The sequence below is a fragment of the Ooceraea biroi genome, chromosome 4 (assembly GCF_003672135.1).
Source record: "Ooceraea biroi isolate clonal line C1 chromosome 4, Obir_v5.4, whole genome shotgun sequence".
Classification (NCBI taxonomy): Eukaryota; Metazoa; Arthropoda; class Insecta; order Hymenoptera; family Formicidae; genus Ooceraea; species Ooceraea biroi.
This window is the reverse complement of record NC_039509.1, coordinates 17,505,883-17,520,069: the sequence shown is the minus strand read 5'-3', so window position 1 is coordinate 17,520,069 and position 14,187 is coordinate 17,505,883. Positions and strand designations below refer to the sequence as shown.

At 30.9% G+C, this 14,187-nt stretch overlaps 2 protein-coding genes and 2 long non-coding RNA genes across 5 annotated transcripts; 2 read left to right on the top strand and 2 right to left on the bottom strand.

Moving 5' to 3' along the window:
* Nucleotides 1–406: 406 nt before the first annotated feature.
* On the bottom strand, nt 407–5,956 carry LOC109611321. The gene is made up of 2 exons (XR_002193683.2): nt 5,893–5,956; nt 407–1,055 (listed from the first exon to the last, which is right to left on the bottom strand). It is a non-coding gene; the product is annotated as an uncharacterized LOC109611321 (long non-coding RNA).
* On the top strand, nt 1,048–5,048 carry LOC105285952. The gene is made up of 9 exons (XM_026968886.1): nt 1,048–1,336; nt 1,668–1,787; nt 1,915–2,080; nt 2,149–2,413; nt 2,524–2,640; nt 2,924–3,014; nt 3,289–3,434; nt 3,580–3,726; nt 4,748–5,048. The coding sequence occupies exons 1-8, from the start codon at nt 1,193–1,195 to the stop codon at nt 3,614–3,616; spliced, it is 1,086 nt and encodes a 361-aa protein (XP_026824687.1). The 5' UTR covers nt 1,048–1,192; the 3' UTR covers nt 3,617–3,726; nt 4,748–5,048.
* Nucleotides 3,519–4,662, bottom strand: LOC113561752. Its single transcript, XR_003406428.1, has 2 exons — nt 3,895–4,662; nt 3,519–3,724 (listed from the first exon to the last, which is right to left on the bottom strand). It is a non-coding gene; the product is annotated as an uncharacterized LOC113561752 (long non-coding RNA).
* Nucleotides 5,957–6,012: 56 nt separating the features above from the next.
* Nucleotides 6,013–10,755, top strand: LOC105285946. Of its 2 annotated transcripts, none has more exons than XM_026968893.1 (9): nt 6,013–6,196; nt 7,310–7,429; nt 7,545–7,662; nt 7,783–8,047; nt 8,164–8,280; nt 9,073–9,163; nt 9,435–9,580; nt 9,775–9,907; nt 10,122–10,755. In XM_026968893.1, exons 1-8 carry the CDS (start codon nt 6,032–6,034, stop codon nt 9,788–9,790), a joined length of 1,038 nt encoding a protein of 345 aa, XP_026824694.1. In that variant the 5' UTR covers nt 6,013–6,031; the 3' UTR covers nt 9,791–9,907; nt 10,122–10,755. The 2 variants fall into 2 exon arrangements, with proteins under 2 accessions (XP_026824694.1, XP_026824693.1); XM_026968892.1 differs by having other exon boundaries at nt 9,760–9,907.
* Nucleotides 10,756–14,187: the final 3,432 nt, after the last annotated feature.

Here is a 14,187-nt window from a genome sequence, read left to right as displayed (position 1 = left end):
AGGATGAAGCTTAACTATCCTTGGTAACAAATCTTTTTTGAGCTTTTTGAGCTATGTAGCGTATTTTAAATCTTAAGGATGGCACTTTGAAACTGACTAAATGACAGGAACATATTTGAATCCAAAACGGAGTTATGATTAATTAGAAGTAAAAGCACCGAATTAATTGCAGATCCTAATACAATAGAATATAACACACAAGCGTGGTATTAGGAATTAATATTTAAACATAATTACGTAGAAAGAGTGAGATATGGTTATAATAGACTTTCTTCGCTTTTTTCGCATGCGCTTAAAAAGCAATGAAACAATCGACAATGAATAAATATATCATTCAAACATTAAATATATTTGAGCACACAGTACTTGTAACATTGTCTCGTTAGATCAATAAAGAAACATGAAATGTTATAATAACCATTTATTTTATCAATTAATACATGCTACATTTACTACATGCAATTAAGATACAACAATCCATCAAATAACAATATAGCATATCAAAACAATAAAAAAGATTATTAATATAATTAAGCAAGATGATATTCAAGCATTTAACTGTATCTGTTTATATTTCGTTCTGTAGCACAATATCCTAAAGTTTAACTCAATATCTTAAATTTGTCATTAAATCAATCTTCAAGCGTAAGACAGAAGAATAAATCCGAATAAAAGTTTATAGTTTTATGTACTGTACCAGTAATACTTTCAAACTTGACACATATGTGTAAAGTCGATGGAATGCAGCTTCGCTCAAAGCATATGTTCATTCAACGAGTGCTCACTGCAGAATGAAAAGAGGAAAACTAAAGGGCACGAAAAACGACCAACTGCGCCTATACGTATTTCGATCTCTGGTATCTCTTCTTTTGATAGTCCCTATCCGATCTCTGATATCATTTTACGATTATTGTACAGCGGGGAAATAAATATACGTTGAATATTTTTCTTCTCTCCGTGTAACAATTACTTAATCGATGAGTACTTTTCTCGAGCCAAGGCGTTAAATTGTCATCAAACAGGTGTTACAATCGCACGGTAGTATCGTGCACCACCTCGCGTTAAATTTATGCTAAATTAAATAATGGTGAGGGGAAAGTTGTAAAATATAATCTAATGATGGAGGAAGAAGATGGACAAACTGCTGTGGATTATTCCGCAGTCAAGTGCGAAGTGTTGACAATCGTGGAACATGATCTGTATTAAAAAGCGGTACTTCAACTGGAATAGGCTACTCCTGCTGTCTTTGGGCTTGTGGCCTGACAAAGAAACAAAATTCACTCGTATTCAGGCAAGATTGCTTTTTAGCCTCCTGATGAGCAGCGTTCCATTTCACGTACGTTATTATCCAGATAGCATACTTAAAACTGCGTCAGAATTTAGTCAGAAAAAAGAGAAAAGATTGAAACAGTATGTTTTTGTAACGTTCTTAAGAAGTCACAAAAAGACGTTTTATATCATGTGTTATTTAATCATTGGACGCTTACTGGATCATAGTAATCATCAATTTCTCTGACATATTTTTAACGTAGGAGTTAGCTGGACACTTCGTATCATAACATCGTTTGTGTTAATTTGTTGAATATTGAAAATATGTTTTTTAGCAATATATAATTAATACATAATAAATACCTCACTTAGATCAATAAATTTAATTTTTTTTGTAGTTCTCAAGACTCTTCATTGAAGAATGTAACATTGATTATGTTATCAAAATAATTGCTTCCGTTACATTTTTTATTATGCTTATTGTTATCTTCATCTGCTTTTGGACTAACATGAAAAGTGTAAGTTATGCCTCTAATCTAAAAAGGGAGTGACTGTCATAAATAAATTAATAATCATAAATGAAGTACATGGCAATTTTCTTACAAAGTTTGCGGAATATAGCGTAAAATATTGTTAACATGATAGATGAAATATTTATTGAATCAATTGCAACACATCTATCACGAATTAAAGGATAAAAACGAAATTGCTATTTATGACAAATACGGATATAGTGGAAAACGTTTTACGATCAGATTGATGAGTAAGAAGAACATCCGAGAAATATTATCCCAATGTGTAAAAATAAATTGTAAAAAAGTTGAACAATATTGAAAAATTGAATAATATCTGCTTTTATGTAAACTATTTCGTTTTCAGTATTTGCTGTGTGCAGCCTATTTTTTGCTGGTACCATGCTATTTTCACCGTACATTCTTGACATCGTTATGCCAAAAAATGAATCTTACGCAATTCACATCATGAAACTAATAACTAAGTACTTCAGGGTATCAGAAAAGTATTATTTTTTAAGTTTTATTTATCTGAACGCAGCCTGTTCTGCAGGAGTGATCGTAGTAATAGGAACGGGAACAATGATATTGTCATATTTCAAGCATGCTTGTGGACTGTTTGAGATTGCCAGGTAATGAAGTAATTAATGAAAAGGCAGATGTTCAGATTACCTGAAAGATATCGTATTTCGTTTTAAACAATTTGGAAAAGGGATTTAAGTACAAAAGAAACTATTTGTAGCTACCGAATGGAGCAAGCAATGGCGATCGAGTTGCTACATGACCTTAATACGAAAAATGAGATTATAATTTACAAGAAAATAATTTGTGCCGTAGACATACATCGCAAAGCTCTGCAGTTAGTATTTATCTAATAATGTGTCTCTATTACATATACAAATAATGTTGATAAAGCATTGTAATAGCAAAGTTATATGTTTTCTTAAAACTTGGTTATACTATAAACAAAGTATTATACAGAACTATATTAAATTTTGGATGCTAGTAAAACAGTAATATAAAATGAGTGCAATTGAAAATTAGAAATTAGAAACATTCTACAAGTATAGTTTAATCATATCTTTTATTTCTAATTTTTTATATAACATTTTTGATATTTAATAATAATATCTGTGTTTAAGATTCGCTAAATGTTTCATGGATAAACTTCAAGGAGCATCCTTCTTTTTGATAATAGCTACTGTGCTTTGCTTGAGTTGCAATCTTTTTGAAGTAAGTTTTTTTACTTTCAGCATATATACAAGCGTATTATAACTAAGATCTTGTAATTTTCATTTTGAAAAGGGGAAGAAATGATAAAAAAATTATATAAAATCTGAGTTTCAAGGTTTCCTAATTTTATGATAAAATTAATAAATTGCGAGTATGAGAAATATAATACAAATATTGCTTCCTTACAACTTTTGCATTTTTCTGTAATAAAGGTTATATTTTGCGTAAAGTGAGTGCGTTTGGTAAAATGTTGATCACACAACGATGATTTTAGCTATTTCAAACTCAGTCCAATACGGAGGAAGTGGAAGAAGTTATATTACACTTTTTTGCTGTGATAGGTATAGTCCTGTTTTTGTTCGTTACTAATTATTCTGGGCAAGAAATTATAGATCATAGTAATAATGTATATGTAACCACGTAAGTAATATTCTTATACGTAGTGCTTGCGACTTCATGCTAATAGTTTCTAATGATGAAAATACGAATTAAAAAGCACCTGCATATGTGCAAAAAATTAATAATTTATTTTCCTAAATTTCTCTAATTGACACTTTTATTTTAGTTATTTCTTTCTAGATACACCGTTTCATGATATTTAGCACCGATACGCATACAGAAACTAGTACTGTTTCTATTACTAAGGAGCAGCAGAATTTTGACCCTGAATGTCGGCGGATTATATGTAGCATCTTTAGAAGGTTTCGCTACTGTAAATATATATAAAGCATATTTATTTATACATATATATAAATATATAAATAAATGAAAAACTATTTCATTTATTTATACATATTGTTGAAGCAAGCAGGTTATTGGATTTCGCAAGGTAGAATATGACTCGACACCGTTTCCTTTACTATAACTAAGTTTACTTTACCTCTGATATACACGACCTAGGTAATCATCGATCACGTTAACTGCATGAGGTACTGAATGTGATTGTCTGACAAACGATTATAGCTCTTGCAGAACGAAGAAGAAGGAAAACATATAACATTCGTGGAAGTACGTGCATGCGCAATCTTGTGCTAATATATTGTTATATTGCCAATGAAAGTTTGCCAAACTTGCTCCAACATATAGACCATTTATTATGCATGACGATATATTTAGGAACTGTTGGTACTGAGAAAAGTACAAGACGTCAATTATTTTAAAATTATTTTTTCTATCCCAAATACGTCCATTTCGAATTAATTCAACGGTGGAATATTAAAACCTTTTTCACATGGATCACTGTACTTTTTAAAGTATCGTAAACAGTTTTAATATACTAATACATTCATATACAGGGTGTCTCGCGTAAAGTGTCCAATCACTCCTGCAGGTAGATCTCGTTAAACTGAAAAGTTCTATATCAGTTTGCAATTAACCACGTAAAATTTTGAGATATTAATAAAAAAAGATTAGCGAATCAGTACGCGCGTTAGCGTGGCCCTCCTACCGACGACTTCGCTGCGACGATCCGCGCTCTTATTCATTTACTTTAATCGTTAATAATTCGGTTATTATTGAGAAAATCGCAAAATGGTACAGGGCTCAGCTAAGTCCAAACTATACACTATTAACGGGGAGGTAAGGAGTTATGAGACACCCTGTATATATTTATTTATATTAATATTAATATTTATATATAAAAATATACACATACTGTATATATAGACTTATAATACATTATATATCGCACATCTTGTACAAGTTTTTACGAACAGGAACGTATTTGTTTGCAGCTGGTAAGTGCATCAGTATCTTACTTCACCTTCATGCACTCAGTGCAATAATAAGTAAAAATCTTGTAATAAAATAGAATATGATTTAGCATTAGTAATTGGGATAGCATAGATATAAAATGTACACATTTAGCCTTTTTTTCATGTTTAATGTAAAATGTTGATTATAACGTTATTACATATACCGCACCTTGTATATAACAAATTATTTCGAGCTTCTTGAGGTATGTATTTTACATCTTAAAGTTGTCACTTTAAAACTCAATAAATACGGCAACATATATGAATCTAATTTTGAATCTAAAACGGTGTTACGATTGATTAAAGGTAAAAAAGCATGGAATGAATTGTCGTTCCTACAATAAAAAATAATGCACAGACTTAGAGTAGTAGCAATTAGTTTTTAAACATAAGTACGTAGAAAGAGTGAGAAATGTTTATAACAGACATTTTTCAGCTTTTATGCATGCGATGCATATAAGAAGCAATGACACGTAAATAAATAAAATGATGATTCAAACATTAAATACATTTGAGCACAGTACTTGCAACAAAAAAGGAATATGCATTATTAATACACATTTATTTTAGTAATACCTATTTCATGCAATTAAGGTACGATCCAACAAATAACAGTATATCAAAACAATTAAAGAGAATATTAATAGAAGTAAGCAAGATGATATACATTCACTTAGATATTTCTGTTTACATTTCCATAGCACAATATTTTAAATTTTCACTTAACTTTGTTATTAAATCATTTCTCAAGCATAAAACAGAAGAATAACTCCGAATAAAAGTTTTATGTACTTAATTACCAGTAATAATTTCAAAATTGACACATATGTGTGTAAAGTCATTGAAATGCTGCTCCGCTCAAAGCATATGTTCATTCACTAACTGCTCACTCCAGAATGAACAGAGGAAAACTAAAGGACACGAAAAACGAGCAACTGCGCTTGCGCGAATTTCGATCTCTGGTCATCATTTTACGATTATTTTACTGTGGAGAAATAAATATACGTTGAATTTTTTCTTCCCTCCGTGTAAGAATTACTTAATCGATGAGTACTTTTCTCGAGCGAAGGCGTTACATTGTTATCAAACAGGTGTTACAATCGCACGGTAGTATCGTGCACCACCTCGCGTTACATTTATGCTAAATTAAATAATTTATCTGGAAATTTACTCGGTGAGAAGAAAGTTTTAAAATAAAATATAATCTAATGATAGAGGAGGAGGATCGACAAACTGCTGTGGATTATTCCGCAGTCAAGTGCGATGTTTCAGCGATCGCGAAACATGACTTGTATTAGAAAGCGATATTTCAATTGGAATCGGATACTACTCCTCCCTTTAGGATTGTGGCCTGACAAGGAAACAAAATTCACTCGTTTTCAGGCAAGATTGTTTTGCTGTTTTGTGATGAGCAACATCGCATTTCAGGTACGTCAGCCAGATGTACACCTATGCCACGGTAGAATTTAATCATAGAATGACTAAGAACAACTAATGTAACGGCGGTAAAATGACGGAAAAATGACGGATTAATATCACGGACACGTGAAATATCATGTCGTTAAGAAGATTTGATTTCGCCTTTTTTCATCTTCATATCAGTGACATTTTAATTACGTTGTAAAAAGATAAAGGATTAAGATTAAATTAAAACCTAAACTTATACACCAAATTATAGTTCATAGAAAGAGATTCTTCACTACGAAACATATTCTCCTTATTAAATAATAAAAATAAGATGTACAAATATGCTAGTCTGCACAACTATAAACGTGTTTGTTTTAATATTTCCAAATAAAAAGATGTAAGAGTCATTATTGAAAAGACAATACAAATTTACAAGAATACGTATCCAATGCAACCCGAGAAAGCTATTAAGTGCGCGCCAAGTATAAATGCAAGATTGATTTTATGACAAATACTATTTCGAATTACAAATTAAACTGAATTGCTTTGAGATACTTGACTAGTTAACTATCGATTTCATATATAGATTTTTTATAAACTTGGCATATATTTTTACATTTAGAAAGTGTTTTTAGTTTATCTTTTTATATTTCTCGATGAAATATTACCAAATGTATTGATAATATTTGCTTCATTCATTCTATTTTCTCATTATTGTATTATTCCTTATTAGTCATGACAGTACTTTAAAATATTAATTTTATATTATTACAGTCATGTTATGCTGTAGGAAAATGGATGTCTTTCTATATTGTTACATTTGGGGCACTGAAGGGGGATAAAAAAATATAAAGTATTCTTAAATATTATGCACAAAAGATTTATTTTGTGTTTAAAGAATTATTATAAACATGTTTTATATTCTGTTTGTTTCAATCATTTGACGTCACTGGATCAGTAATTATCAGTTTCTCTGACGTCATTTAGATTAAGATATGATAGCTAGATAATTTGGGTCATAACTATTTAACATTTTCGTTTGTGTTAGTTTGTTAAGCGGTGAAATATGTCATTTAGCAATATATAATTAACAATTATCCATTTGCATCAATACATTTAAGTTTTTGTTCGTAGTTCTCAAGACTCTTCAAGACAGAATGTGGCATTGAGCATGCTATCAGAATAATCTGTTGCGCAACTTTCTTTGTTATGCTCATGATTATGTGCATCTGCTTGTGGATTAACATGAAAACTGTAAGTTATGTCTCTATTCCAGAAAAAAGCGACTGCCATAAATGAATTACATTGTACGTGGCAATGTTATTTCAAACTTTGCGGGATATAGCGTAAAATATTATTAATATGATAGATAAAATATTTCTTGGACCAATTGCAATACATCTACGATGAGCTAAAAGACAAAAACGAAATTGCTATCTATGAAAAATACGGATACTTTGGGAAACGTCTTACGATTACACTGATAGGTAAGAAAACAATTCGACGGTTATTATCATAATATGTATAGAACAATTAATTGGAAAGAAGTTGAAGACTATTAGAAAGACGAATAACAACTGTTTTTATGTACATTACTTTGTTTTCAGTACTTCTTATGTGCGGTGTATTTACTAATTGTGTCATGATATATTCGCCATACATTCTTGACGTCGTCATGCCGAAAAATGAATCTTACACAATTCACATGATGGAAATGGTGACCAAGTACTTCATTGTATCAGAAAAGTATTATTTTTTATTTCTTGTGCACCTAAACGTAACCTGTTCTGCAGAATTGATTGTACTCATAGCGACGGCAACAATGCTGATGTCGGTTTTCAAGCATATCTGTGGAATGTTTGAGATTGCCAGGTAAAGATGTGATGAATGCAATAAACGACGGATGTTCAGATTGTCTGAAAAATATCGTATTCTGTTTCAAACAATCTAGAAAGGGAATTTAATTACAGAAAGAATGTTATTTATAGCTACCGCATTGAGCAAGCAATGACGATCGAGTTGTTACGTGATCATAATACGAAAAATGAGATTATAATTTACAAGAAGATAATCTATGCCGTAGACATACATCACAAAGCCATGCAGTTAGTATTTATTTGATAATATGTGTCTATTTAACGTAGAAATAATGCTGATAAAGCATTGTTTAATAAGCAAAGCTTTATAGCTTTTCCTAAACCGTATCGGTAACAAGAACAAAGTATTTTATATATAGGGTGTTTGCCATAAGGCGAAAAAACTTTCTCCCATAGGTATACAGTATGTAGGTCTCGTCAAATTGAATTAAAAAGTCCTGTAGCATTTTGCAAACAAACGTAAAATTTTGAGTTATTAATAAAAGAAAATTAGCGTATCAGTACGCGCGTTAGCGTAATACCGCGGTATACAGTAGCCAATCAGGCTTCACTAGAAAGAAAGGGAAGTGTCGCCAGTTGCCTCTCACTCCAAACATGATTAGTCCCACTATTGCGGTCCATTCTATATGTCGATGACCGTACCAACAAAGAGCGCGCAGCTCTCCTACCGATGGCCTTACTGCACGAGCCGCGCAAAAGTGCGTACTGATTCGTTAAGCTTCTTTTATTAATATCTCAAAATTTTACGTGGTTGTTTGCAGAGTGATACAGAACTTTTTAATTCAATTTGACGAGATCTATCTGTGGGCGAAAGGGTTTTATATGAAATACCCTGTATACAGAACACTATGATAACGTCTGGATGCTACTCAAACAGAAATATAAAATATTTATTAAAATATTTATTGAAAATGTTTTTAGAAATATCGTACAATTATAACTTAATCGAATAACTTAATCTTTTATTTCTAATGGCATATATAACATTGTTGATATTTAATAATAACATTTGTGTTTAAGATTCGCAAAATGTTTCATGAATAAAATTGAAGGATCATTCTTCTTTTTGATAATAGCTACTGTACTTTGCTTGAGTTTCAATCTGTTTGGAGTAAGTTTTTCTATTTCCAACATATGTACAAGAGACATATGTCTAAGATCTTGTACTTTTCATTTGCAAAAACGGAAAAAGTGATCAAAAATTATTAAAAGCTCGAGTTTCAAATTTAAAAATGCTATTTTGATGATAAAATTAGTAAGTTTTAATGATGCGAAATATAAGTATTGCTTCCTTACAACTATTGCTTTTTTCTGTAATAAAGTATAGATTTTGTGCAAAATGATGCGTTTTGTAAAATGATCACACAACCATGATATTCCAGATATTTCACATTGAGTCACCTCTGGAGGAAAAGGAAGAAGTTTTATTACACCTTCTTGCTATTTCAAGTATGCTCGTGGGTTTGTTCCTAGCTAATTATACTGGACAAGAAATTACAGATCATAGCAATTCTGTATATGTAACCACGTAAGTGATATTCTTACATGTGGTGCTCGTGACTTCATGCTAATAGCTTTTAATGATGAATGTACGAATAGAAACCCCTGCATATGTGCAAATAATTATTACTTTAGTTTTTTATACTTCTTAAATTGCCAATTTTATTTCAATTTATTTATTTTATTGTTTACTTTACTTTACTTTAGCTTATTTCTTTATAGATACAACGTTTCATGATATTTAGCACCGATACGTATACAGAAACTGGTACTGTTTCTATTACAAAGGGGCAGTAAAATTTTCACCCTGGATGTTGGTGGATTATTTTCAGCATCTTTAGAATGTTTCGCAACAGTAAATTATACATAAATATATATAAATTACATTTATACATACATGTATAAATAAATGAAATAGTTTTTCATTTATTATATATATATATATATATATATATATATAAAAGTATACATACATCTATAATATAAGTATACATACTGTATACATAGACTTATAAACATTATAAATCGCATATCTTGTGCAAGTAAAACAGGAACGTATTTGTTCGCAGCTGTTGAGTGCATCAGTATCTTACTTCACCTTCATGTATTCAATGCAGTAAGAACAAGTAAAACTCTTGTGTGACAGAATAGAATAGCATTTAGCATTAGTAATTATAATAGTATAGATAGATATAAAATACACATTTATCCTTCTGTTTGTATGTTTAATGTAAAATGTTGATAGCGTTACTACTACATATATCGCACCTTGTATATATAAGGGTGGATCTTAACTATTCTTGGTAACAAAATTTTTCGAACTTCTTTTCGAGCTTTGTAACGTATTTTAAACCTTAAAGTTATCACTTTAAATCTTAAATGACGGGAACATATTTGAATCTAATGTTGAATCTAAAACGGTGTTACGATTGATTAAAGGTAAAAGCACGGAATTACATGCCGTTCCAACAAGAAAAAATAATATACAGACTTAGTATTGGCAATTAATATTTAAAAAGAAGTATGTACAAAGAGTGAGATATATTTATAACAGACATTTTCGCTTGGTTTGTTGCACGCGTATAAGAAGAAATGAAAAGTCGAATAAATAAAATAATAATTCCAATATTAAATATATTTAAGCACAGCACGTGTAACAATATCTCGTTAGACCAATAAAGAAACATGAAACGTTATAATAAATATTTATATTAGCAGTATTGCTAATTATTTCATGCAATTAAGGTGCAACAATCCAGCAAATAACAGTATAGCATATCAAAAGAATTACAGAGAATTTTAATATAATTAAGCAAGATGATATTCATGCAGCTGTTTCTTAGTTTCTTCTTAACTATTTCTGTTTACATTTCCATAGCACACTATTATGAATTGTCATTTAATTTTATATTAAATCATTCATCAAGAGTAAGACAACAGAATAACTTTGAATAAAGGTTATAGTTGTATGTATTTTACCAGTAAAAACTCCAAATTTGACACATGTAAAGTGTGTACTGTATGTACTGTGTAAAGTCGATGAAATGCTTCTCCGCTCAAAGCATATGTTCATTCAACGAGTGCTCATTGCAGAATGGAAAGAGGAAAAGTAAAGGATACTAAAACATACGAGCAACTGCGTCTGCGCGTATTTCGATCTCTGGTATGATTTTACGATTATTTTACAATGGGGAAATAAATATACGTTGAATATTTTTCTTTTCTCCGTGTAACAATTACTTAATCGATGAGTACTTTTCTCGAGCCAAGGCGTTAAATTGTCATCAAACAGGTGTTACAATCGCACGGTAGTATCGTGCACCACCTCGCGCTACATTTATGCTAATTTAAATAATTTATCTGGAAATTTATGCGGCGAGGGGAAAATTTTAAAACACTAGTGATGGGAAAAGGGGATAGACGAACAGGTATAGATTATTTTGCAGGCAGGTGCGAAGTTTTGACGATCGCGAAACATGACTTGTATTAGAAAGCGATATTTCAATTGGAATCGGGCACTACTCCTCCCTTTGGGCTTGTGGCCTGACGAAGAAACAAAATTCACTCGTTTTCAGGCAAGATTGTTTTGCTGTTTTATTATGAGCAACATCGCATTTCAGGTACGTCAGCCAGATAGTACACCTATGCCACGGTAGAATTTAATCATAGAATGACTAAGAACGACTAATGTAACGGCGGTAAAATGACGGAAAAATGACGGATTAATATCACGGACACGTGAAATATCATGTCGTTAAAAAGACACGACTTCGCAACTTTTTTTATCTTCATATCAATGCCATTTTAATTACTTTTACTAGAATAGAGGATTATGAAAATTAAAAACTAAACTTATACACCAAATTATAGTTTATAGAAAGAGATTCTTCAGTTCGAAACATATTCTCCTTAGTAAGTAATAAAAATGAGATATTTTTATTACTTACTAATTCATATTTGTAGATCTCATTTTTATTACTTACTAAGGAGAATATGTTTCGAACTGAAGAATTTATATATATATACCTCAAGTCGTTAAAATATATATACTAAAATACTAAGGTAGGCTTTCATAGACAGAGAAAGTCGAAACAACATTCATATCCATATACAGTATCTATAATATACAAAAAACTAAACAACGATACATATATTACGGAAATTATTAAAAAGGGAAACTAAAAAAATCTTTCCGAGATAAAAAAATACGCCAAGTACATACAAAATCTATATATGAAATTAATAATTATCTAGCCAAGTACCTAGAAGCAATTCAGTTTGAGGGTTTGTAATTTGAAATAGTATAGTTGTCGTAAAATCAATCTTGCATTTTTTATATTTGGCATGTACTTTGCGTGTCCGGGTCGTATTAAAACATACTGTCCTACCTATAATCATATCTGTAATATTTTATGTATAAATTATTGGTATCGACTAAATAATGAAAAGAGATATTTATAATCACTTTACTAGTCTGCAAAACTATAAACGTGTTCGTTGTAATATTTCGAAATAAAAAGATTTTCGAGACATTATTGAAAATCAACAAGATAGTACAAATTCACAAGAATACATCTCTAATGCGACAAAACTTAAGCAAAATTAAGTTTTTGTTTGTAGTTCTCAAGACTCTTCATGGCAGAATGTAGCATTGATCATGCTATCATAATAATCTCTTGTGCGACATTTTATGTTATGCTCGCAATTATATTTATCTGCTTTTGGATTAACATGAAAATTGTAAGTTACGCCTCTACTCCAGAAAGAAAGTCACTTCCATAAATGAGTTACATTGTACGTGGCAATGTTCTTTCAAACTTCGGATATAGCGTAAAATATTATTAACATGATAGATAAAATATTTCTTGGACCAATTGCAACACATCTACGACGAGCTAAAGGACAGAAACGAAATTGCTATCTATGAAAAATATGGATACTTTGGGAAACGTCTTACGATTACACTGATAGGTAAGAAAAAATTTCGACGATTATTATCACAATATGTATAGAAAAATTAATTAGAAAGAAGTTGAAGAATATTAGAAAGATGAATAACAAGTGTTTTTATGTACATTACTTTGTTTTCAGTAGTTACTGTGTGCGGCACATTTTCTACTGCTATTATAGTATATGCACCGTACATTCTTGACGTCGTCATGCCGAAAAATGAGTCTTACGCAATTCCCATAATGGAAATAGTGACCAAATACTTCATTGTATCAGAAAAGTATTACTTTTTAATTCTTGTGCATATGAACATAACCTGTTCTGCAGAATTGATCGTAATGATAGGAACGGGAACGATGATAGTGTCATATTTCAAACATGCGTGCGGAATATTTGAGATTGCCAGGTAAAGAAGTGATTAATGCAAAAAACGACGGATGTTCAGATTGTCTGAAAACTATCGTAAACTATCGTATTCTATCGTGTTTCAAACAATCTAGAAAGGGAATTTAATTACAGAAAAAAGTGGGGTAGGCTGTGTCGGGACACGGCCGTAAGTTTTTAACGTGAATGCGTCATGTTTAGGAAAGAGTTCAAAGAAAGATAGTAGTTTCTATCAACTGTGTATATTTTCCTATATATTATAATCCAAAGTCTATACCTTGTATATTATAATAAGTTAAAGTGAGATACCCTATATATTATAATTATAATTAAAATGAGACTGTATATTAAAATTGAATGAAAGAAATTTCGTCACGCGTCCCGCGTCACGCGTCTCGCGTCTCGCGTCTCGCTCAACTTTTCAAATTGGCATCCATCGAGTTATAAGACGTATTCACGTCAAAATGTTATTTATAGCTACCGCATTGAGCAAGCAATGACGATCGAATTGTCACATGACCTTAATACGAAACCAGAGATGTAATTTACAAGAAGATAATTTGTGCCGTAGACATACATCGTAAAGCTATGCAGTTAGTATTAATCTGATAATATGTGTCTATTAAACGTAGAAATAGTGCTCATAAAGCATTTTGAGCAAAGTTATAACTTTCTCTGAAACTTGTCGGTTATAAAAACAAAGTAGTATATGCAGAACTATATGATGACCTTTGTGGATGCAAGTGAAATAGAAATATAAAATATTAATGATTGAAACTATTTTTACAAATATTGTACAAT